This window comes from Erinaceus europaeus, chromosome 6, assembly GCF_950295315.1.
Source record: "Erinaceus europaeus chromosome 6, mEriEur2.1, whole genome shotgun sequence".
Classification (NCBI taxonomy): domain Eukaryota; kingdom Metazoa; phylum Chordata; class Mammalia; order Eulipotyphla; family Erinaceidae; genus Erinaceus; species Erinaceus europaeus.
This window is the reverse complement of record NC_080167.1, coordinates 57,235,376-57,262,034: the sequence shown is the minus strand read 5'-3', so window position 1 is coordinate 57,262,034 and position 26,659 is coordinate 57,235,376. Positions and strand designations below refer to the sequence as shown.

The window sequence follows — 26,659 nt, the reverse complement described above, 5'->3', positions numbered from 1 at the left end:
CTCTCTCTCTCTCTCACCAAAGAAGGATATAATTACCTACTATAATAATAATGGTATTTTAATGAAAGATAAGATTGGGGTTGGGTGGTAGCACAGTGGGTTAAGTGCACATGGCACAAAGCACAAGGGCTCGTGTAAGGATCCTGGTTAGAGCCCCTCGGCTCCCCACCTGCAGCAGGGTCACTTCACAGGTGGTGAAGCAGGTCTGCAGGTGTATTTTTCTCCCCCTCTGTCTCCGTTCCTCTCTCCATTTCTTTCTGTCCGATCCAACAACAACAACATCAATGGCAATAATAATGACAACAAGGACAACAAAATGGGGGGAAAAGTTAAGACTGATTGGTAGTCTCAATGAGTTTGACTTTTTGTAACTAGATAACTTTTTCAAATAGAGTTAGAGGGGTAGAGACAGAGACAGGGAGACAACATAGCACTGAGGCTCCCCTCACTGTGGTGGGGACCAGGCTGGAATCTGGGTCATGGATAGCAAAGCAGCCACCCCCCCAGGTGAGCTCTCCTGCCAGTGCTATGAAACATTTAGATAGGGGAAATGGTGAAATGGTTTTTGTGCTTAATGACACTTGCTTGGATCACTTCATGGCACACTTGTCTCTAGCATGTCTGTCCAGGAGTTAGTTTCTATGTTACGTCCTTTCTTTTTTTCTTTCCTCTACACAGATTATGAGAGCTGGAGAATAGGAGAGAGGCCACAGAACTCCAGGGTTGGTGAAACCTCCCATCCCCGTAGATGCTCCCATGGTTCGATCTGGCTCAAATCCTATGTCCTCGTGCATGGTAACCCGTGCACTCTACTAACTGATCCACTTGCCAATCTCCATATTGTGCCACTTCTAACTCTTAATTGCATTTATTTGGGGGCTGGCAGTGGCACACCCAGTTAAGTGCACACATCACTATGCACAAAGGCCTGGGTTTGAACCCCCATCTCCACTCCCCACCTAGAGAGGGGACACTTCATGAGCAGTGAAGCAGGTCTGCAGGTGTCTCTCTTTTTCTCTCTCTCACCTCTCAATTTCTCTGTGTCCTTTAAAAATAAAAAATAAAAAAGGGGGGAAAAGGGGGAAAAGATGCCACTGTGAGTGGTGGATTTGTAGGGCCAGCACCAAGCCCCAGCAACAACCCTGGTGGCAAAAAAAAAAAAAAAAAGTTGTATTCATTTTATTTATTGGATAGAAAAAGAAAGAAATTGAGAGGGACAGGGGGAGAGGGAGAGGGAGAGAGAGAGGGACCTGCGGCACTGTTTGCAGGTATGGTCTGGAGGCTTGAACTCAGGTCTTTGCACATTGTAACATGTGCACTTAACCAGGAATGCCACCGCCTGGCCCCCTCTCACTTTTAGATGAAATCAATCTTTTGTAATATCTCTTTTCCTCCATAGCATTGGCATTGGTGTTTGAGCAAAATCAGGATGAACAATGGCTTTTTATATCTTTAAAAAGCAGTCAATGTTTAGGAGAGCTGCCCTCTACTCGCAAAGACTCAAACCCTGGTTCTACTGTTTCTTAGCCACATACCTAAGGACAGATATCCTTCCTCCCTCCCCCTCCTTTTGGTGATATGGGGATGATAACCTCCTACCTCACAGAATGGTGTTAAGAATAAATTGAGATAATTACGTGAAGAGTTAAACCCAGTTCCTGGTACATCCATGTTAGGGAATCAATAACAGCTGTGCATTTCTATTAAACAGGATACACTTTCATTAAGTCATAGCAGTAATACTGCCAACTTAGACCCAGTAGTCTCGAAATAGATAAGCACACACATACCTCTTCAGGGCATCCACTGTCCACCCAGTCCTGCCGATGACGATCAAATCCACTGGAACATCTTCAGAGAAGACCATATGGCAGATCAGGAAACAAATGGGGCAGGCAGAAATTTTGAAAAAAGACTGGTAAATGATTCTTTTTCCAAGTTACACTTCAGCATAACATTAACATTCTTCTAGCAAACTGTTAATGGGAGCATCAGTGAGTCTACTCCAGCCTGTGAGTGATGCCCCTCTCCTCAGGCTGTGCTGCTACCAGGATCACACAGGATACCAAATGACTGCCCTGAGACCCACAAGAAGGTGCACAGCACCTGGATCCCAATGCAATAGGTCAACTTCTACTCTATGCGCTTGTTTTCTTGTTTCTCGTCAACAAAACAAATGGAAACAATATTTTGCAAGTAGCATTGTTCAAATATTCAGGTCTTTTAGAATTTGTTTTTCTTAATTTTTTAAACTTAAACCATACACTCACTTACTTATCCATTCTTGTGCAAGAAAGAGGGAAGTTGCCAGGTATGGGAGGCATTCAAACGCTCACATCTTAAAGAACAAACCTGGTCCTTGTCAGTTTCCTGAGAGATAACCTCTAAGTCCTCTGGACATTCTGTCTGATGTGTATTTGTGTACCTTGGGTCTTGGGTCATGCAGGATAGTCTATGCTGACAATATGATTTATAGGAAATGTCTGTTCTTATTTTCCTAGAGCTCTGGGTTATGCTGTATCAGTCTGACCCACTGAAGGGTCTGGAGACCAGAGATAAGGCTAGCTGTGGAGAATCCCACACCATCGGCGACATAATGGCTTAGGTGAGCTTTCTTGGCTGAAAATACTGAGTATATGTTTTCACAAATTGTTGCTCAGGGAATGGAGCATTCAGTGTACCTCTTCACCAGGAGAGGAGAACTGAGGTTTGTGCCTGATCTCTCCTGGACTTTGCTGATTTTAATCTGTGTCCTTTTCCCTATAATAAGTGCTATATTTCAGCAGAACAGCTTTTATGAGTTCTGAGTCCTAGAAAATCATGGACACTTTGTAAGTTCTTGCAGAACAGTCACAAAATTATGCTTAGGTCATGTTTATATTTTATTCTTTATGTGACAGTGGGGAATGAACCTTGTGCATGCATGGCATCTCTGAAGAGTCCCTGTGGCATACTTCTTCACTCACTGTCTTCTCCAAGAGAAAGAGAGAAGTGGGGGGAGGCAGGAGAGGTACCACAGCCCCACTCCACCACCCACAGAGCTCCTTTTGGTGCCATCATGGTACTGATCCAATTACCTACAGGTCTAATTAAGGGAGCACTGGGCTAATACATCTCACTCACTCCTGCATGGCTGGGATAGATCTCTTCTCTTTCTACCTACCCACCTTCAGTACATTCATTTCTCAAAACCTAGAAACCAGTACCCAGTGATCACTCCACTAAAGCTCATAGCTACTTTGAACATGTCTCTACTACTTAATTTTTTTATTCACATAAAATTCAGGTACTTAAAACAAGCTTGATTATGAACATTTTAAAGTTACAGCCAGTGTCATATATAATCACACCTAATATATCTGACATATGACTTCTCTATGTTAGCAAACCAAAATACATTTACTACTCTATTATAATTAAGTACATAACCCCTAGATTTTGACATCCATGCATATATTAGCATATAATATGAATCCATAGTAATATATTAATATAAATATTTATATATTTTCAAAATAAATAAAGTTTATTCAATCGCTGTCATGTTTTCCCTCCCTCCCCCTTTCCCTACTTTCCTTTTCTTTTTGCTACAGTGGTTTATTTGGGGCTTGTGTCTGCAGAATTCTGTCATTTGAGAGAGAAGCAGAGAGACCACAGCGATGGTCCACTCTTGTGCAATCTCCCTTAGTGTGGTGCTCCCGTGTGGTGGTCACGTTGGTAGGACCCAGGCCCTCAGGCATGAGAAAGTCTTTGCTTTATCAGGAGAGCAGCCTCCTGGCTTCCTGCCTTATTTTCCTTTCTTATATTTTTAATAAATATTTTATTATTTAGTTAATAAATAGAGACAGAGAACTTGAGAGGGAAGTGACAGAGAGGAAAGGAAAAAAGAGACACCTGTAGATGTGTTTCGCCACCCATGAAGCTTCTTTTCTGCAGGTGGCTTGAACCCCGGGTTGGGTCCCTGCACACTGTAACGCATATGCTGCACCAGGCAAGCCACCACCCAGCCCCTCAGGCACGGGTAAGTCTGTGCTTCATCAGCAGTTACCTGCTGGCTCCTAGTCTTGTTTTCTTGTGGTGTGACTTAAAACTTTTTTTTTTTCCTATTTGTTTTGCAATGAGTCTCTGTGATGGCTTTTTTCTAAGAATGCTTGCCAGAGACTATGTACCATGGCACGTATGAGCATAATTTAATTCAAGTGGAATGTGAAAACAACTCTACTTTCAACAAAAGGACCATATCCATCATTCTGCCCAGGCACAGCCCATTCAAGATCAACTTCATTATGCCTCCCATCTGTGCCAAGCAGCCATTAAGTGTGGAAAACACAGAGTGTGTAATCTGGCTGCCTATGTCTGAGACAGCAGTTGTCCATAGTCAGTTCTGGCTACACACAGAGAGATTCTAGTTGTTTAGGGTTTGTTTCATTTCAGATGACTGAGATGACTCTTTCCTCTATTTTTTCTTTCAAAAGAATTAAATTGTCAAAAATATATAGAAATTTTCTTTCTCAACACATGCCATTTTTTTTAAGAAACAGAAAAAAAAATTTTTTTTTGATCAGGAAGTACCTGATCAAAGCAATCAAATGGAACGTATAATCTGAGCACTAAGTCTAAACTTTTATTAGTCAACTGAAAATTTATTTTTAGTAGCTAGTGTAATTAAAATTAATTAAGTCCTTCAGATTTGTTAATTTGTTAAATTAATTCCTGAAATACAGAAATAATGCAGTTTGTTTGATTTAATAAACAGCCCCCAAGCAACTGTGTAAAATTAGGTTTTACTGAAAGTATGTAACTCAATTACGTACTTCATTTAAACCACTGATTCCATATTAACTGACCTGACTATTATCCATATCTAAAATACCCTCTTCTTTTCTAATTAGTAAACCCAACTCAACTAGTCTTACCTCTTCCAAGAAGCATCTCTCACATGAAGAGTTACTAACCCTCTCTCAATGGCCCACATGCCACTATACTTCACTGGCTGCTTTTAAGCTTATTTGTTCTCACAAGACTTTGGGGGGGAGTATATGATATAAAAATTTTTAAAGGGGGGGAGGAGGTTCTGAGGCCAAACTGCTCGAGTTGGAATTTTAGCTGGCCATAAAATAGGTGGATCTTTTGGAAGTTATTTTTCCCAAGTCTATGTCCTTATCTGTCAAATGAGGTAAGGGATATTATGTGAAGGATGAAAAGCAGACCACTTGGCATACTATCAGCATTTAGTAATTGGTAATAACTAAGAAATGTCTTTGTAGTGTGCATGCAGCAAAGCAAGTTATCAGCCAAAGTGAGATTTTTCAGTGTATAAAGGTAAGACTTAGAAAACATATAAGTGTCAATTCCGTATGTTATACTAGTGGCATCTGTAGTTTTTAACATTCAAACTATTTACTTTGAATAGAGACAGATATGTTGAGAAGGAAAGGGGAGGTATGTGAAGAGAGAGTGAGAGACCGACCTGCAACACTGTTTCACCGCTTGTGAAGTGTCCCTCTATATATAGAGACCAGGGATTTGAACGCTGGGTGCATCGCCACCCATTCCCAGTATCTGTATGTTATATCTAAGATCCTTCATCATCATATTTGGAAATTAGAATCATGCAAACTTTTGAGAAAAAATGACATCACTCTCAATCACGAGCTAAATTCTTATTTAATATTTACATATGAAGATTATGTGGTTTTATAAATATGCCTCAGAACTGATTTCAACAAAGTAACTAGATTGTCTAACTATATTCACCTACATTTTTTTTTTTTTATTTGCAAGTTACTTCCCAGGACTACCTAATTCCAAGCAAGCTGATAAAGAGCTCTATCTCAAATTAGTTGTACTACTCTGCACTCAGTATCAAAGGCCCACTGACTTCAAAGTTTCTATTCCATGGTTAAATGAGCCCCTTAAATAAAACTGCCTAGAAGTAAATATAGTCTCAGGAGCTGGGCGGTGGCACAGCAGGTAAAGCACACGTGGTGCAAAGCACAAGGGTTGGCATAAGGATCCGGGTTCGAGCCCCCGGTTCCCCCACCTGCAGGGGAGTCTCTTCACAGGTGGTGAAGCAGGTCTGCAGGTGTCTATCTTTCTCTCTCCCTCTCTATCTTCCCCTCCACTCTCCATTTCTCTCTGTCCTATCCAATAACAATAACAGCAATAACAACAACAAGGAAGATAAAAAAAACAATGGCAACAAAAAGGGGAAAATAAAAATAATAAAAAATAAAATAAAAACAATGTTTAAAAAAAAAAGAACTATAGTCTCCTAGCTTTCATTATCTATTAAATCAAAAGATTAGAATATAAATCTTACCACACCTCTATCTTCCCTGAGTTTTGTAGAAAGGATTTAGAAATAAGACTCATTTTGCAAGTATGATTATATTCAGGTAAAAGAAGTGAGCGAACGCATACGCAGTGACTTCACATGTAAGCAATACACAAGGATTAATGTGACGTATATGTACTCCGGTCTAATTGAATGTCTTATTTTAGCAGTGAAATGAAAAAAAAGTGTAAAGCAAAACTCAGGAAAAAACTCCACAGATGCTTAAATTCTGCCGAGTTAGTTTTTAATTAAGAGTCAGAAAACAGGTGTGCATAAATGATTAAGTGGCACATGCTAATTTAAGACTTGGCAAACGATCTGGTTTCTGTCAACCTACTCATGTCTCCTTCTGTAGCTCAAAGCAGCAGAGACAATGGTGTAAAGAAATGGGTTATGTCAGTGTCCCAGTAAAACTTCATTTACAGAAACAGGAAGTGGGTCACATTTAGCCCTCTTGCTGCAGTTGCTAACCTTTGTTTTAAAATATCACATAAAATTTAACATCTATAAAATGCCCAAGACTTTAGGACAATTAAAGCTCCTGAAACTTTAGGTTTATTTCTTGGAGTCTGCTAGTTTAATGGAAGAACCAGCTGTACACTTAGTATTTTTTTTTTTTTTTTTGCTATAGACTAAAAAACTGTGAAAAATGGTCCTCTAACACCAAAGAAGAGGAAAGATGTTTTACAGAGCAGAAATATTGTAGATGAAAATGAGTATAATAATAAAGCCATCGTTACAATGAATAACATTTTTGCTGTTGTTGCCAGGGCTTCATTGTTCTGGAATGATTTTTGTCAGATTCTATACATACACACATGGAGATATGGCGAGGCCATGAGGCCAAGAAGTGGGAGAGGTGGGGGAGGGGGTTAAAGAGAACAGAGCACTTGAATCTCCTCCAACCTGGTAGGAACCAAGCTTAAAGCTGAGTTACACACATGACAAATCAGGGCACGATCCAAGTGAGCTATTTTGCCAGTCATTAATAAAATATTTTACAATCAAATGGAATAGATAATAGTATCCAGCTGTAAGATATGGGAGTATCTATTTTGAAGTACTGAAAAAGTATTTAATTAGGAACTTAGGTCATATGATTTAAAATATTGACTATAATCCTTTTTTAATGAAAAAAAATAGCAATAGTGATGTCTCATTTCTCATTTAGCACATGTTCCCTAACTGGAACATTCAGGGGTCAGATGGGTGAGTATTCTTCTAAACTACTACTCTGGGCAGGGTAGATAGCATAGTGGTTATGCAAACAGACTCTCATGCCTGAGGCTCTGAGCTCCTAGGTTCAATCCCCTGCACCCAGGCAGCACTCTGGGAAAAATAATAATAGTAATAATAAATAAAACAATTACTGCTAACATTAACAAACCTGAGCTTAAGCCTTTTTCATAATTTTCATACCTTCACCACCATTACATAGAGCTCTGAAAATTACAGATTCTAGGCATACAAGAACCTATTAGAGATAATAATGTAGAAGAAATTAATAAATTTTACAACATTCTACTATACCAAGATAAGGTGTATGCTTTCTTATAATAAAACATCATGCTGTTTATTACAGCTCAGAATCATAAACCAATGCCAATCAGAATAGCTGTTTGCAAAATGCAGAGAAGTTTCAGCGGGAAACAGGGATTGTATCACCGGGTACTTGATATTCAGAGCAAAGTCATTTAACACGCAGTGCTGCTGGTTCTACAGTATATGTGCTTCATCTCTCTTCTAGATTTCTAGACTCCAGAAGTACTCCAGAGTGTATTCGAAGACTACCAACATACATGTGTTTTATTTTATTTATTTGGTGTGGAGACAGAAAGAAACAAGAGGCAAGAGGGACATAGAGAGGGAGGGAGGAGGGGGAGGAGCTGCAGTAACAATCCAGTGCTCATGAAACACCCCTGCAGGTGGGGACCCAGGGCTAGAGGACAGGTCCTGGTACACAGTAATGCATGGGCTCTACTAGGACTCTACACCCCCCCAGCCCCCCAGCCACAGTAGATGGAACTCTTAGCCTTTCTTTACTTATTTAAACTCTACATACTATTCCTCTTTCCTCAAGATTTTTAGAAAATATTTTGGCTATCTTTTGGTTTTTGTTTCTCTCTCTTTCATCACAAATAGTTTCAATCAGAAAATTATTTTGTGATTGATTTTATGCTGAAATTATTTCTATTTTTAGATATTATCTCCTGAATTCTAGTCTGCTTATGTTCTTGACTGTGTATGGTGGGAAAGCACTGATACTTTAAGTAAATAAAACTTCAGCATCTAGACTTACTGATATATAGGCTTATATATACACATACATCTTAGTAGAAATCTTTCTCATTCAAAGCCACTGATGAAGCAAAATATCCTCTTTTTTGCATTGTCAGTGTTTCAAGGGAATGAAAGATATATAAAAATAGACCGAAATATGTGTTGAAATTGCTGTGTATTAAGAACAAAGTCAATTGTACAGTGGAAAAATCCATTAAATCTAAATTAGGGCAAAATAATTAGTAACAGCTGTGAGATGTAAAGTTTCAATATGTTTTAATCATGGCAAGGGCAACTTTCCCAAGATCATTAAATATCTGCATACTTATATATCTCAGACATATTTCCTTAAAATATTCCATAGAAGATACAAAAGAAAAGTATACAAACAAAAATTAAAGGAGAAGGGTAGGGTAGATAGCATAATGTTTTTTATGCAAAGAGACTCTCATGCCTAAGGCTTCAAAGTCCCAGGTTCAATCCCCTGTACCAGCATAAGCCAGAGCTGAGCAGTGCTCTGATAAAAAGAAGAAAAAAAGAAAATGGATATGATTTCACTGCTAAAATATAATAGACCTATATATTAATAAGATTGGAATCACAGTATATGATAGCTTGGTTTTCATGGTTAGTATCATAGTAAGGGTATTTTCCTGTCTGTTAAAATCACTAATTTTATTGCCACCATGATTATGCCTGGGGTTTGGTGCATTCAGCGTAAGTCCACTCCTGGTGGCCATTATTCCTTTTTTTACTTAGTACAGAGAGAGATTGAGAAGCAGGGAGAGAGACAGAGTAAGGGAGGGAAAAGGAGCTAGGCAGTGGTGAACCTAATTAAATGTATGTGTTCTTGATTAGTCAACAACTTGTTTGGCTTTATATGTTAACTCTCTTTTCAACCACCAGGTTCCGGATGCAAAGGAGGCTTCCATGGACAGAAGACCACACCAATGTGTCCTGGAGCTCTGATTCCCCAGAACCCTGTCCCACTAGGGAAAGAGAGAGAGGTGCTGTCAACGCCCATGTTTAGCGGTGAAGCAATTACAGAAGCCAGACCTTCCACCTTCTGCATCCCACAGTGACCTTGGGTCCATACTCCCAGAGGGTTAAAGAAAAGGAAAACTATCTGGGGAGGGGATGGGATACAGAGTTCTGGTGGTGGGAACTCTGTGCTGTACCCCTCTTGTCCTATGGTTTTGTCAGTGTTTCCTTTTTATTAAAAAAAAAAAAAGCAATGTCAGTGCTCAGATGACCTTTGAGTGGCTACCTGATTAACTGAAAAAAAGGGAGGGCCCAATTATCATTAATCCCAATAATGCTATTAAATTGGCTTGTAACCACTAATTTATAAATATGACTTAACTCACAATGAATACAGAATGATCCTGTTAATCGTAATCTCAGGAATGGTTAGGAAAGGAACTGTCCATAGGGTGAACAGGAACAAGGAATCAGGATCAGACTCTTGGCCCCCTGACCTGTATTTACCCACAACCTGTATAGGTAAACACAGTTTTGTTCCAGCTGTGGGAATGGGCACTAGAGGCCCCAAACTCACACAGAACCTGTCTCTACTCTCAAGAGGCTTACTCTCAGCCCTCTCTCCTCCCTCTCCCCCACCCACCTTCAAAGTAGAACAGCAAAGTAGAACTGCAAAGTAGAACTGCAGAGTGGGAAGTATTTTTTAAGCAGCCTGTTTATCCTGCCTGTTTTGTTTAATTGTTTGTTTCTTATTGCCACCAGGGTTTATCACTGGAGCTCAGTACCTGTACTACAAACCCTGCTACCACTTTTTTTCTTTTTTCTTTTTCTTTTTAATAGATAGGACAGTGAGAAACTGAGAGAGGAAGAGGGAATGGAGAGGGAAGGAGAAAGAAAGACACCTGCAGACCTGCTTCACAGCTTCTAAAGTGTCCTCCTGGCAAGTGAGGGGTGGGGGGCTCAACTCCTGGTCAAGATCATCCACCCTCACCCTCCACCCAGAGATTTTACTTCGGTGTCCTACTCCAAACTCAGTCACATCCTACACTATTCTAGCCTGTAGGTTCATGGTTAGTCAACAATTTGTTTGGCTTTATATGTTAACTCTTCTTTCAGCCACCAGGTTCCAGATGCCACCAATGTGTCCTGGAGCCCCGCTTCCCGAGAGTCCCACCCCACTAGGGAAAGAGAGAGGCAGGTTGGGAGTATGGATCCACCTGTCAACACCCATGTTCAGTGGGGAAGCAATTACAGAAGTGAGACCTTCCACCTTCTGCACCCCATAATGACCCTGGGTCCATACTCCCAGAGGGATAAAGAACAGGAAAGCTATCAGGGGAAGGAACTGGATATGGAGTTCTGGTGGTGGGAATTATGTGGAGTTGTACCCCCCTTATCCTAAGGTTTTTGTCAGTGTTTCCTTTTTATAAATGAAACATTTTTAAAATATTTACTTCCTTTTGTTGCCCTTGTTGTTTTATTGCTGTAGTTATTATTGTTGTTGTTGATGATGTAATCATTGTTGGATAGGACAGAGAAAAAATGGAGAGAGGAGAGGAAGACAGAGGGGGGAGAGAAAGATAGACACCTGCAGACCTGCTTCACCGCCTGTGAAGCGACTCCCCTGTATGTGGGGTGCTGGGGGCTCGAATTGGGATCCTTATGCCTACCTTGGTCCTTGCACTTTGGGCCACATGTGCTTAACCCGCTGTGCTACTGCCCGACTCCCCTATAAATAAAAATTTTTAAAAATGTATGCGTGACCACACGCAAGGACTCCAGTTCAAGTTCCTGGTCCCCACCTGCAGGGAGAAGGCTTACAAGCAGTGCTGCAGGTGGCTGTCTCTTTTCCCTCTCCTCTGTCAATTTATCTCTACTCTATTAAATAAAATCAATCAATACAAATTAAGAAAAAAGAGTGGAAGAGAGAGGGACACTGCAGACCTACTTCACTCTTTGTGAAGCCTCCTCCTGCAGATGGGGAGGAAGGCTCATACTGGGTGCTTTAACATGTGCACCATGGCCTGGCCCTGGCAGTTAATTTTCAAGGACATGGAGTAGGGCACCAAAGTAAAAACCTTAGGTTGAGGCTGAGGGTGGATGTTCAGCTTCATGGGGTGGGGGGTGGGGGGGTGGGACACAGTCATTTGATGGTGGGAATGGTGTTTATGTACACTCTTATTAATTTGTAGTCATATAAATCACTAAGTAATATGAGAGGGGAAAACTGATTGAATGTCTCAAACTTAGTAAAACACAGACTGAGTCTTTTTAATACATAGGCTGAGTCTTATATGTTGACCCTCTTAAAAGCTTAGTCCAGGGAGAACAGAAGCAACCAACCGGTGGCATAGCTATATACAAGTAATGTCAAAGGACATAAAATATGGTCATGGTGTGTATAAATCCTAACAAAGGGATTTTTCAAAGTTAACCCAATTGCCAAACAATGTGATTATAGCAATAGCTATCTACTGTCTTCTTAAACCCTAAGACAGCAGGAACCTCCCGCTTCCTATAGAGCTGCCTATATTTCCCCCAGTCCTGGAACCTCTGGGGTGGGGCTCACTTTCCTGCATGCTTCTCTCAAGTCATACCAAATGATATTGCATACGCAGATCCCAACCTAATCAATGTAACAAGTACCACCTCAGCATGCTTCACTTCAGTCTGTGTCCAGAGATATCAGGCGTGGAATGTCAACCCTTCACCCTCATTACTCAGGTGAGACCTTTCTTTTCATAGTATTCTCTAATGCCATTCCAAGAGGTTCACTTCCTAACAAAGTCCCAAAACCTAGATATAGGCCAGATCCTGTAAGATAGAGCATATGTTCACATGTATCCATAAATTATATACCTGAAAGCAAAAATACACAATAGTCCGTAGTGAGTCAGTATCAAGTTCATAATGAAATAGTGTCTACTTAAGACTTAGATACACTCCTCACCTACTTCCTATTACAATTCTCTCACTCATTCCTAAACTAACCTTATCAAAGCAGGGACTGCAAAAGCTGAATAAGGGCAAGAGACTGGCATACTTTAATAATGACTCTTTAGTCACTATCGGGTCATTCCATCAGCTGGGAGTCCTGAGATTCCCAAAAAGACTTGATGGACCTAGACATCTAATAAATCCCTCTCCCCATTGTTCTGGTCATTTCTATCAGGAACAATACAATAGGTCTCATTGTGGGCTCCCATAGGACCTTGCCCTCAACTTGAATCAATAATGGAATGTCCCATCCTCTGAAGGGAGGATGGACAACATACTCTATGCTACACCTGAGGAAGATGGGTCGATATTGGGGCAGCTTGGAATGTTCCTACTCATGACCACAGAATGTGTGCTCAGATCTATAGGAATGCAGAGGCTCCTAAGCTGATTATGGGCCCCAGATGACATCAAATCTATGGGGTTTACAGTCAATAATATTTATACCCCCTTCCCTTAGGGAGCTACTCTCTTCCCTGATCCAGCTTTCTGGTCATTTGTTTAGCCATGACATCATCTCCCCAAGCAATAACTTGGATCCACCTGCATATCAGATTTCAGGCTCAGAGGAAAAAAAGAAAAAGGGAAAAACAAACAAACAAACAAACAAAAAACACTAGTGTAGCCACAGGCCCTTTGGAATATAACTAAAATATGACTACTAGCTATCTACAAAATAGAGGACCCCCAACTCTTCATTTGCACTGTTCCAGCCCTTATGTCTTTGATGGTCAACAGTTTGTTTGGCTTTGTATGTTAACTCACTTGTCAACCACCAGGTCTCAGATGCTACCATGATTTCAACCAGACATTCCAGGACAGACAACCCCACCAATGTGTCCTGGAGCTCTGATGCCCCAGAGCCCTTCCACACTAGGGAAAGAAAGAGACAGGCTGGGAGTATGGACTGACCTATCAACACCCATGTTCAGCAGAGATGAAATTACAGAAGCCAGACCTTCAACCTTCTGCATCCCACAATGACCTTGGGTCCATACTCCCAGAGGGTTAACAAATAGGAAAGCTATCAGGGGATGGGATACAGAGTTCTGGTGGTGGGAATTGTGTGGAGTTGTACCCCTCTTGTCCTATGGTTTAGTCAATGTTTCCTTTTTATAAATAAAAAGTTAAAAAAATTCAAGGACAGCATATATTTTATTGTATATGTTTTTTAAAAATTATTTACGCTGTATGTGAGTATACATGTCATTTAACTCATATAATACATAGAATCATTTTTTTTTTACAAGATGGTTGTAAAAACAATTTTTTTAACTTTTTTTTTTGGCTTCCTGGATTATCACTGGGTCTCAGTGCCGGCTGTATGAATCCACTGCTCCTGGAGGCCATTCCCCCCCCCCCCCAAATTTTGTTGGATAGGACAGAGAGAAATTGAGAGGGATGAGGGACATAGAGAAGGAGATAGAAACATAGACACCTGCTGACTTGCTTTGCCTGTGTAGCTTCCCCCTGCAGGTGGGGAGCCAGGCGCTTGAACTTAGATCCTTGCATGGGTCCTTATACTTAGTACTATGTGTGCTTAACTGGGTGTGCCACTGCCTGGCCCCCTTAAAGTAAACATTTAAAAAATTTATTTATTTATTCATAGAAAGAAAGACTGAGGGCAGTCAGTTGGTAGTGCAGTGGGTTAAGTGCAAGTGGCGAGAAGTGCAAGGACGGGCATAAGGATCCCAATTCGAGCCCGCAGCTCCCCACCTGCAGGGGAGTCGCTTCACAGGCAGTGAAGCAGGTCTGCAGGTGTCTATCTTTCTCTCCCCATCTCTTTCTTTCCCTCCTCTTTCCATTTCTCTCTGTCCTATCCAACAATGATGACATCAACAACAATAGTAATAACTACAACAATAAAAACCAACAAGTGCAACAAAATGGGGGGAAAGCAAATTTTTTAAAAAATTAAAAAAGAAAGATCAGAATACTGATAGATCAGCTCTGGTATATGAGTTGCTGGAAATTGAAAAGGGAACCTCAGGAATAAGTCAGGTGTTCTTTCTATCAGTTGCTCTACCAATATCTTCCATGTGTTACTCTCACTGTATCAAAAAAACTTCTTCAAACTTTATGGTTTGAAGAAGCAAGAAAAAATTAGATGGAGTCCAAGAAGTAAAGTTTAGGGAGGGCAGTTTAATGATTAATTTTCTCTTTCTTTTTTCTTGACACAAGACACAAGAATGAATGTAAAGAAAAATGAGAAGTCCACTGCTCCAGGAGGTGGTGCAGTGGATAAAGCACTGGATTCTCAAGCAGGAGGTCCTGAGTTCAATCCCCGGCAGCACATGTCACTGGAGTGATATCTGGTTCTTTCTTTCTCTGTTCTATCTTCATGAATAAATAATTAAAATATAAAAATGAGAAGTCCATAGTTCAGTTAATTTGTAAAATCAAGACGCCTTCTGAAGATTATATAGGAGCTATTGACAGTTGAGGCTCATAGTTTTACTTTAAGATACAAGGCAACACTTGTTAAGATGCTAGAGAGTTGGAAAGCTAAGAATTTCTCTACTTTAAAGATTATTAAATATAACCTAAAGGAAGACTTAAGGCTAAGTATTCAGAGCAAATGGATAGACGTTTTGAGTAAGTGGTAATTAAACTGATAAAAGTTATAATATTCCTCTTTTTACATTAGGGGGGTTAGTAAATGTTCCTAAATGAGAGCAATCGTCTACTTGATCATGGAGTGATCTCTTGAATCAGTTTAAGGAATAATCAGCCGTTGCAGCTCTCACACTACATGAGAGTACCGTGAGTAGTGGCGGTGCTGTGGTCTCTTGCCCCTCCCCAAATAAAAAGAATGTAAAACTGGGTTATGGAGGTTGTTCCGTGGCCCCACTCATGTGCAGAAGCCCCGAGTTCTACCTCCTGCACTGCACTGAAATAGACAATCCTGGCATGTTCAGAGAAGGGAAGCGACAGGCCGGGGGTGCAGATCTAACTGAAACAAAGAATTCACATTTTCACTGACATTTGCCCTTTGTATTCCCAAGCTCCTTTTCAAATCATTCTGTACCAGTTTCTAAACCTGCTTGGTTTGCCTGCCCTCTGTTTTATTAAAATAAAATCCCTTTTGCAGCCCATCTAAGACTCACAGCTTAACTCAAGCTGAGCTACTAAGGAAGTGTCCTAGATGAGGGCTACCCTTCTCCAGCACATCCTTCAGTCAAAGGCACAGCACCAGACTGAGGGCACACTTGTTATCCTCTCAAAGTTATGAATGGGTGTAAATTATTCAGTTGACCAACATCTATTAACATTTAAAGGTAAACATTATTAACTTAACATTATGAAGAACATATATTTCTTGACTGATACATCTTAAGTATACATTTTTCAATAAGTTGCTTCCTACTTATGAAAGGATTTTATCTTTTGGTTTGTTCTGTTATGGAAGTACTGATTTACAAGCCATTTATCACACGGGTGCAATTCCTTATCTTTCCATGATTAGAAAAGAAACTTCAACTTTAAAACCATAACTCTTCAAAGAGGTTAGAGGATGATCATTGGAAGGCTGAGATGTGGTACCTGAAGAAGGACTGTGATTACAGTAAGTGTGATGTTGGCTTTAAGACTGCCAACATAAAACTAGGTTCAGGTCTTGACTGCTATTAATTGAGATCTATGACATCATGCCATTATCAGAGATACAGTTTCTGTGAGATGGAAGTAGTAAGATCCATCATTGCTGGGTTTTAGTGAAGACTGGGTAACAGTATATATGGAGCATTTTTCAGTTTTGGGCATGGTATATATTCAATAAGTGTGAGTTGTTTGATAAAATCTTACCCTCCACAGAACCTAACACTGACTGAAAAATTATAACCTTATTCCTGATTGGAAATCTAAATCCTCTAACTCTTCTAAATCCTTTTCTAATACTTTTATTCATAAAGTTAGGGCTATAAACAAAGAAATCTTCCATTTTTGATCAGTAAATTCCTTCAGAATCTAAAAGTTCTTTGCCAATTGTTCAGCTGTACTAACTTGGTCACACAGAATTAAGAGAGAAAGAAAAACAAAGACAGAGGTTTATTTTCAAGGTCATCACCCATTCGAATACTCAGTCCCAAACAAAACTACTGGAAGTTTCAGGGCTCCAACATTTGACACCCTTACTTAAAATCTCTGGACTTTACCAAATGATATATCTAAATGGCACCTTCAAAAGCATACACATGGAAAGAGCCTTGACATTCACTTTGTTATGGCTAAGAAAAAGGAGTGTAAAGTCTTGGGGGATTAGATGTGCTGCCCCTCTGTAAAATACTAGCCTCTCACCAATAAAGCCTTATTTCTTGGTCCTCAGACTGACATTTCCTGGTCTTCCTTTCTTCTCAAGAAAATCAGTGATGTACAAACCAGCTCACTCCTCACTGCTAAGATAGCAGTGCTGGGCTAGGGAGAGGAACACGTGACCTCTTTGATAAAACAGGTATGGCATCAAAAGAAGTCTTTTTTTAAAAATATTTTATTTTATTTATTCCCTTTTGTTGCCCTCGTTGTTTTATTGTTGTAGTTATTATTGTTGTTGTCGTCGTTGTTGGATAGGACAGAGAGAAACGGAGAGAGGAGGGGAAGACAGAGAGGGGGAGAGAAAGATAGACACCTGCAGACCTGCTTCACCGCCTGTGAAGCGACTCCCCTGCAGGTGGGGAGCCGGGGTTTGAACCGGGATCCTTATGCTGGTCCTTGTGCTTTGCGCCACCTGCGCTTAACCCACTGCGCGACAGCCCGACTCCCGTCTTTTTTTTTAATTCCAGGGTTATTGCTGGGCTCCGTGCCTGTACTATGAATCCACTACTCCAGGTGGCTGTTTTTTGTTTTGTTTGTTTGTTTGTTTTTGTGGGTTTTTTCCCTATTTTATTGGATAGGACAGAGAGAAATTGAGAGAAGAGAAGAAGATAGAGAGAGAGAAAGACAGACACCTGCAAACCTGCTTCACCACTTGTGAAGTGACCCCTCTGCCGGTGGGGAGCCAGGGGTTTGCACCAGGATCCTTGTGCCGGTCCTTGTGCCGGTCCTTGTGCTTAGTACTATGTGTGCTTAACCTGCCCAGTCCACCCCCCCCCATGCCTCAAAGAAAAGTCTTTATCATAATTTACTACTGAAGTTTCAGAATGGTCCCTGGAATACTGAAATTTATAGGGAAAAATGAATAATGATGGTATGTGTAGATTTTTCCAAGAAAGTTTCATTTTTTTTCTTAGTTTCATTTTGAACCACACACATTTAGGAAAGAACAATAGGGAACTGAAGAGGTTATTACAGTTGTCCCCATGTCTTCAAGAAGAGTAATCAATATAAAAAATTCACATGCCTTTTTGCCTATCTCTCATTCACTGCTGAAGAGGCAAAGTGTTCCCAACCATAAGAGCTTTGGGTCTTGGAAATGACCCACAGGAAGAAGTGGTAGGGAGGCAGGCTGATAGGGAAAGCACACATTAATCACTGATTTTCATGCTTTTCCCAGAGTTCAGGGTTTAGTTTTGTAGATGCCTTCAAGAATAGCTGCAACTGATGGTGTGAAGGTGGGAACATGTGACAGTGAATTCAGTCAGCGACCAAGATCTCATACTATCTGCTTTAGATAAGGAGTTTCATTTTTCAAAACCGTTTCTTCTGCTTAGGAAGAAAAAATAATGAAAACTACTTTATTAAATCATTTGTATACCTCACCCAATTAATTAATCAGGACACACTATGATTATATATTTTAGAATGTAATTAAATTTTTCAGACAAGTACTCTGAATTCATTTTAAATAGCACATTGGTAGGGTAATTCAAGAAGAGAAACAACTTATTCCCCCTGCCATACATCCTTAGGAGATGGAGTATATAATGTCCAATAATAGCAATGGAGTATTACAGTGATTAGTCTCAGACGATATTTATGGACTGAAACATGGGTCTGCCAAAGGAAAAATAAAGTAGCCAAGCTGTCTCTAAAACTGTGAGAAATAGAATGGTTATTACTTAGGGTGGTGGATGGAGTTGGGGGAGCTTTGATGATTGGAAATACAACCCTGTAATCTTATTGTAAACTATTATTAAATCACTAATACATGTTTTAGTTAAATAAAATGGATGAAACTAGAGTTGGTGATGTAAAGTAAAATTAGAAGTGAAAAACTACTAGGTGATTGTACTTCTATGTGGAATATAGATAGTTCAGAAAATTAACTGGAAGAAACAGTGAACAAATTGTCTCAAACTTTGTGAGCACTTCGGTGGTTCCTACCAGGAGGGTACAGCACCTTCACAGAGGCCAAGAAACGTACACACACACACAAGCACAAACGTGAAACATAAACATGAAACTATAGCCTTCAACTCTTATATTTTGTTAAACTATCTTTAAATAATTAGTAATCAAATTCAGAGACATTTAATGTCATTTTAAAAATGCAGTATTTTATCCTTCAAGATATATAAGTAATAAAACTTTTGTGAGATTTAAGATAAATTAGAATATATACATATATATAAATTTGGTGGTGACTCAATCATTTACATTAATCATCAAACTTGAAAATATTTATTGATCCATTTAATCAATTAATTTTTATTAAAGAACATAATTCACCACTCATGTTTATGGTTCTAGTAATTAAGATTCATCTTTTAAATTCTTTAAAGTGAATATTCTAGGATATAGATTTATCTTTGCTGTTAATATTGAGAAAAATACTAGTATTTTCTGCAATTTGGGTCTTGTTAAATAAAACTGCAGCTTTGAGAATTCTGAAGTATATATTTATATATCTCTTTTCACTTTTTCAAAATAACATGCATAGGCTTCAAGAGGCAAACTTAATGAATGTATGTGTGTCTGTACTTAAGTTACTTTTTTAAATTGCACACCGCTTAAGCTGCAGTATCAGCACTGAGAAAACAGTACACATATTTTTAGTAGATAAACTATTGCTCCTTCCTCTTGATTGTAAATCTGCGAGCTAACCAGGATTATACCTAATGCAGGTCCTTATGGAAATTATCACCAACATATTAGTAAATTTATTCCACTTAACAAGATGATTTCTGGTCATAAAACAACGTTCTGCTTCCTTATTTCCCTGCTTTATTCTACATCAGATTTGCCAGGCACATAAAATGTCAAATTACTAAATGCTAATTCTATTAGAGTTTTATGCAGCTCATGTGTACAAATGTTTTATTATGTCTTATTAAAGACAACAACAAAAAAAAAGAAGGATTTTAAGACTTCAGGAGTAAAGCAATTTTCTGCTTCATAAAATACAGTTAATGTCACCTTGTGTTAACAGAAACATTCTTGGACGTGTAGTTTTTCCTTCAGATTTTATTTTAATGAAAGTAACTTGGTATTTCAGAGAACATCCCCTCAGCCCAGATAGAAAAGTATTTCTGGTCAAGGCTATGTAAAGCATATGTATAGTATATACGTAAACTCTGAAACTTCAATTTATTCTCTTTTCTACCTCACAACAATACCCACCTGTTTACTGCCTTCAAAATGTATTTTGGTATTCATTTCCAACACTATTATTTTGGATTGACCAGGCCCTTCATTTTACTGCCAGCTGTTTTCCTTAGGCGATGAACAGTAGAACTATTTCAGTAACAGAGTCAATATTCCCTTCCAGCAAGCATTATTCTTTGTGAATACACATCTTTGTTCATTCATCAACATTTACTATATGCCCTTCATTTACCTGACAAGCTCTTCTTGCAAGGTGATGGATGATAAATTCTAGCTGGTCTTGAGGGCCATATGGTACCCATCACAGAAATTGTAACATGGGGAATACCAAAACTAACTTGGGGATTCAAACTCTACTTCTGGTGTGCTATACAAAGCTCAGACAACAGCTGGGATTCCAGTATGGTGTCAGGGCTACTGGGGAAATGGCTGTGCTTTTGGAAAGAAGGGAAGGGAGGGTAGGAAAAAGAGATAGAGAGAAATATAGAAGAACCCTTGGAACCACAGATCAAAGCAGGTCTGATCACAGAAAATTGGCCACATGGCTTTGAAGGGATGAATTTGATTCTAAGATATTCAGACATTTAAATTTACATATATGTTAAACTTTCTGTAAGTCTTTGTAGTCGCTAAAATATGCCTACTAGCTATTTACAAAATGGAGGACCCCCAACACTTCATCTGCACTATTCCAGTCTTCAGGTCCATGATTCGTCAACAATTTGTTTTGCTTTGTATGTTAACTCTCTTGTCAACCACCAAGTTCCAGATGCTAGCATGATGCTGACCAGACCAGACTTCCCTGGACAAATAACCCCACCAATGTGCCCTGGAGCTTGCTTCTCCAGAGCCCTTCCCCACTAGGGAAAGAGAGAGGCAGGCTAGGAGTATGGATCCACCTGTCAATGCCCATGTTCAGTGGGGAAGCAATTACAGAAGCCAGACTTTCAACCTTCTGCATCCCACAATGACCTTGGGTCCATACGCCCAGAGGGTTAAAGAATAAGAAAGCTATCAGGGGAGGGGATGGGATACAGAGTTCTGGTGGTGGGAATTGTATGGACTTGTACCGTTCTTATCCTATGGCTTAGTCAATGTTTACTTTTTATAAATAAAAAATTTTTTTAAAAAAGACTTCTTGGAAGACCTAATACATAGAATAAAAGGTAGTTATAATTATTTTAAGTATCTTCCTGGATAAGACATTCTCACCTTTAAAACACCATGCCCCCCTCACCCCATCCCTGTCCCTCCATCTTTCTTTCCTGGCACATGTGATTTAGCTGTGGCAGCAAGAAACTTGGGTAAGGATAAACCCTATAAACTAGCTGAGTGTAGAGAAAGTAGAGATTAATTCTGACTGGGTCAAAGGTTAACACAGGGGTTTTCTCTGGTGTTGGCAAGATATTCTTTCAGGAACAACAAATCTGTGTGTTTTTAGGAAAATTTATCAGTAGGAATCCTTGTAGTCAAGGTCATGATCCACAGGTACAACAGTTCCTCACTGACTAACTTGTCCTTGAAAATTCAAGAGCTGACCAGGGAAATCTGGTCAGCATCATGCTAGCATCTGGAACCTGGTGGTTGAAAAGAGAGTTAACATACAAAGCAAAACAAATTGTTGACTAATCATGGACCTAAAGGCTGGAATAGTGCAGATGAAGAGTTGGGGGGGATCCTCCATTTTGTAGATAGCTAGTAGGCATATTTTAGTTATGTTTCAAATGACCTGTTGCTATACTAGTTTTTTTTTTTCTTCTTTTTCTTTTTTCCCCTGAGCCTAAAATATGATATGCAGGTGGATCCAAGTTATTGTCTGGGGAGATGATGTAATGGCTGGAAAAAGAACCAGAAAGCTGGATAAGGGAAGAGAGTAAGTCTTCAAATATGGGAAAGGTGTATAAATATTGTTGACTATAAACCCCATAGATTTGATGTAATCTGGAGCCCATAATCAGCTTAGGAGCCTATATGACCTCTGCATCCCTCTAGATCTGAGCTCACATTGTGTGGCCATGAGTTGGAACATTTCAAGCTGCCCCAATATCGACCCATCTTCCTCAGGTGTAGCATAGTTGTCCATCCTCCCTTTGGAAGATGGGCCATTCTCTACCATTGTTGATCCAAGTTGAGGGCAAGGTCCTATGGGGGCCCACAAAGGGCTCTATTGTGTTTTTCCTGATAGAAATGACTGGTAACAATGGGGAGAGGGATTTATTTGAGGTCTAAGCCCATCAAGTCTGTTTGGGAATCTCAGGGCTCCTCGATTAGGGCCCCAGCTGATGGGGTGGCCTGATAGTGACTAAAGAGACATCATTGAAATATGCCAGTCTCTTGCCCTTATTCAGCTTTTGCAGTCCTTGCTTTGATGAGGTTAGTTTTGGAGTGAGTGAGAGAACTGTAATAGGAAGTAGGTGAGGAGGGTATCTAAGTCTAAGTGGACACTATTTCATTATGAACTTAATCTGACTCACTACAGACTATTGTGTATTTTTGCTTTCATATATATTTTGGCCTGGACAGACAATCCCACCAATGTGTCCTGGAGCTCCACTTCCCCAGAGCTCTGCCTCACTAGGGAAAGAGAGAGGCAGGCCGAGAGTATGGATCCACCTGTCAACACCCATGTTTAGTGGGGAAGCAATTACAGAAGCCAGACCTTCCACCTTCTGCATTCCACAATGACCTTGGGTCCATACTCCCAGAGGGTTAAAGATTAATGAAGCTATCAGGGGAGGGGATAAGATACAGAATTCTGGTGGTGGGAATTGTGTGGAGTTGTAACCCCTCTTATCCTATGGTTTAGTCAATGCACCCTTTTTATAAATAAAAATTTTAAAAAAATAAGAAAATTCAAGCGCTCTCTATAAAGAATAAAACAAGTCTTTCTATGATAGAATAGACAGGTTCTTTTCTATGAGATCTCAGAAAAGGAAATTTCAAGTGCTAATCTTTCAATCAATTAATTTTGTTTTTATTTTAAAATTCCTCCTCATTTTCCTTAACAGTACATATTAGTTTGGTCAGATTACCCTAAAACTCTATTAGAAAGGATGCTGCTTAAATAAAACTATAGAAGTGTTATTTAAATAAACCACAGACTATAATCTGATAACTATGAGTTATCAAATTACTGAATTATTGTATGTACTTGTACACATTTCCATAAATGACATTGCTTCTATCATAGAATTTTCTCTAAAATCTGTCAAGCATTTTCAATAGATATGTTTATATACCTCACTCATGTCTTGACATAAAGTAAAACCTTTAGAACTTTGAAACTCATTAAAATTTGTAGTATGTTTATATAAAGAAATGTGGAAAAGGATATTCTAACTTTTCTTGTGGATTAATTTTAGTAGAAATCAGAAAATCAGAAACTTGACATTTTTTATCACTTCGTTTTCTATCATTTTATCACATCAGAATATATTTGGCATATCTTTGCATATTTTGACATTACTTCTAATCAAAACAAATAACTAGACCATAAAATATTTTTATTAAATATTTCCTCTTACTGTAACACCACTTTGTTCTATGACATTATTTGATTGAAAGTTCTCTTAATATGAACTTTCATATCAGGTTTTAAAAGCAGAAGTAAAAGTAAACTTAGCTTCTTAATTTAGATTTATATTTCCTTGTCACTTATTTCTTTTTTTCTTTCCTTCATTGGTTTATTTTTTCCTCCAGGGTTATCACTGGGGCTAAATATCAGCACTATGACTACACTGCTCCCATAAGCCATTTTTCCTTTTTTATTTTTTAAATTTTACTGGATATGACAGTGAAAAATTGAGAGGGAAGGGGGAGATAAGGAGAGAGAAAGACAGACACCTGCAGACCTGCTTCACGGCTGAGTGAAGCATCCCCACTACAGGTGGGGAGTTGGGCTCCAACTTGGGTCCTTGTGCAAAGTACTATGTGCACTTAACCAGATGTATCACTTTCAGGCCCTCTCCTTGTCATTAATTTTCTTCCATAAGTATTTATCACCTAATGTTTTTAATTTAAACAAATTCAATGTCATATTTGGACATTAACTTTTCTCTTTCTACTGGAACTTGCTATTTTATTATTACAAACATGATGGAATATGTAATTTTGCACTATAATACTCACTTTTGGATATTCCATATATGTTTTTCAGAATTCATTTCCTGAAGCTTTTGTTTTTTTATTACTGCCTTATAAAATGTAGCTACTCAGTTGGTGAATGCAGAAGCAAAGCTTTAAAATTGTTTGGATAATCTTTAAAAAGCAGTTATAAATAGAGGTAGTGCTAAATATTCTACAGATTTCTCTCCACTTTGCCAAATGGTGCTCAGATAGAAAGAAACCAAAGCATTCACTGATTGGCACGTCAAAGAATGCTTTGATAATTGAGGTGGAATTCACTTATCAGGAGACCTGGCTCGAGTACCTGTTGCTTCAGAGTTTGGCAAAAAGGTGTATGCTCATATTCATAATCATTCTCAAGAGATTGGGAGGCAGTAGAGACAGAGAGCAAATACAGAGCAGAGGGAAGAGATATATAGGCTGAATCATGAACAGTTATACACCACTGTTTATGATAGATGAAAAATTATAAGCATTTAATATCCAAAATGTTTATAAGTTTAGTGTCATCTTTCCAGAAAAAAGAAATGTAACCCACACATTTAACATGGATAAATCCGTACAGTGAAAGATTAACTTTAGAATTTTCTGAGTATACAGATTTTCTAAGTATATGTAATTTTCCTTTCTTTTAAATAAAGTATATTAATGTATTTGCTAACTGATTCAGTGTGATATTCAAGTGGTAAAATTTTGATGCTATGACAAGGAATTGATGAAATAATAACATCCTCTCTTTAGGCATACATACATACACACACACACACACACACACACACACACACACACACACACACTGCACTTAACCAACCTCTTGCTTTCTTAGATCAATATTGGTTTCCCCTAAAACACTTCAGTACAAATGTTTTTGTCTTCAGAATATTTACCCTATGGTATTTCTCAATTCTGAATTATGAGTGTGTGCCTTACATAACTTTGGTCTACTGTTCTAGGCTTACACAACTGTTTTAGCCTATAAATGAAAGAATGCAGTTCCACTGTGCTAAGGACTCACTGATTACCTTAGGATGTCCCGAAGAGACTTGTTAAAATATTTGGGCCATGTGAAGTTGTCTGCTTTGCCTTCTGTGAGACCCAGGTTCAAATTTGGTCTTCAACACATTGGGGGAAGTTTGGTGTCTTTGCCTCTTTTCCTCTTCCTTTCTTTCTCTAGCTAAAAAGCTTGCTTGGAGTGTTGACCCTGTCCCCCCAAACTCATGACTTCAATGACAATAATCAGGGCAAGTCTGCTATCTCAGGAGAATAGAAAAAGACATTCATGCATGAGGTTACAGGTTCAAGCCCTGGCATAGCATGTGCTACAGCTGATTAGTTCTCTTGTCTCACTAGCTTTGTCTCTAAAATAAATAAATAAATAAAATATTTAAATTAAGTCCTGATCTCTCATTAGAATGTACTGAATATAGATGCCTTGGTGAACTTTAGAGAAATATACAGATTAACAAGATCTTGTGACAATTCTCAATTATATTAATATTTGGGGGCTGGGGATACCTGGATTTATAATATGTAAGATTCAAACAGGTCTGCGTGACATACAAAAGCTTCTTGCTGGATTCCTTAGGTTTTTCCATGTATACTATCATGTCATCTGCAAATAAGGAGAGTTTGACTTCTTCTCTTCCAATCTGTATGCCTGTAATTCCTTGCTCCTGCCTGATTGCTATGGCAAGAACTTCCAACACTGCGTTGAATAGTAATGGTGATAGTGGGCAGCCCTGTCTAGTACCTGATCTGAGGGGAAATGCTTCCAGTTTTTCACCATTGAGTATGATGTTCGCTGTAGGTTTGCTATATATAGACTCCACTATCTTCAGGAATTTTCCATCTATTCCCATTTTTTGTAGTGTTTTGATCATAAAGGGATGTTGTATTTTGTCAATGGCTTTCTCTGCATCTATTGATATGACCATGTGGTTTTTGGTCTTGCTTTTGTTGATGTGGTGGATCACATTGATTGATTTACGTATATTAAACCAACCTTGCATGCCTGGGATAAACCCCACTAGGTCATGATGAACAATTTTTTTGATATACTGCTGTATCCGGTTGGCTAGAATTTTGTTCAGTATTTTCGCATCTATGTTCATCAGAGATATTGGTCTGTAGTTTTCTTTTTTGGTTGTGTCCCTGTCTGCTTTTGGTATCAGGGTGATGTTGGCTTCATAGAAGCTGGCAGGGAGTATTCCAGTGTCTTCAATCTTCTGGAAGACTTTTAAAAGTAGAGGTATTAGTTCTTCTTTGAAAGTTTTGTAGAATTCATTTGTAAAACCATCTGGTCCAGGACTTTTATTTTTGGGAAGATTTTTGATAACTATTTCAATTTCATTAGCTGTGATGGGCCTGTTCATGTTATCCACTTCCTCTTTACTTAGTTTTGGAAGTTGGTAGGTATCTAGGAACTCATTCATTTCTTCCAGGTTCTCTAGCTTGGTGGCA

General features: G+C 39.0%; 1 protein-coding gene and 1 long non-coding RNA gene across 2 annotated transcripts in view; one reads left to right on the top strand and one right to left on the bottom strand.

Annotated features, from left to right (window-relative positions):
- PLXDC2 (plexin domain containing 2) overlaps positions 1 to 26,659 on the bottom strand; it is a 410,079-nt gene that overhangs the window by 70,517 nt on the left and 312,903 nt on the right. The window contains exon 10 of the mRNA XM_060192256.1: positions 1,791 to 1,851. Coding sequence (XP_060048239.1) covers positions 1,791 to 1,851 — 61 coding nt within the window. The remainder of the gene's footprint in view (positions 1 to 1,790; positions 1,852 to 26,659) is intronic.
- LOC132538941 (uncharacterized) lies at positions 1,761 to 9,751 on the top strand. Its single transcript, XR_009550266.1, has 3 exons — positions 1,761 to 1,918; positions 2,502 to 2,605; positions 9,524 to 9,751. It is a non-coding gene; the product is annotated as an uncharacterized LOC132538941 (long non-coding RNA).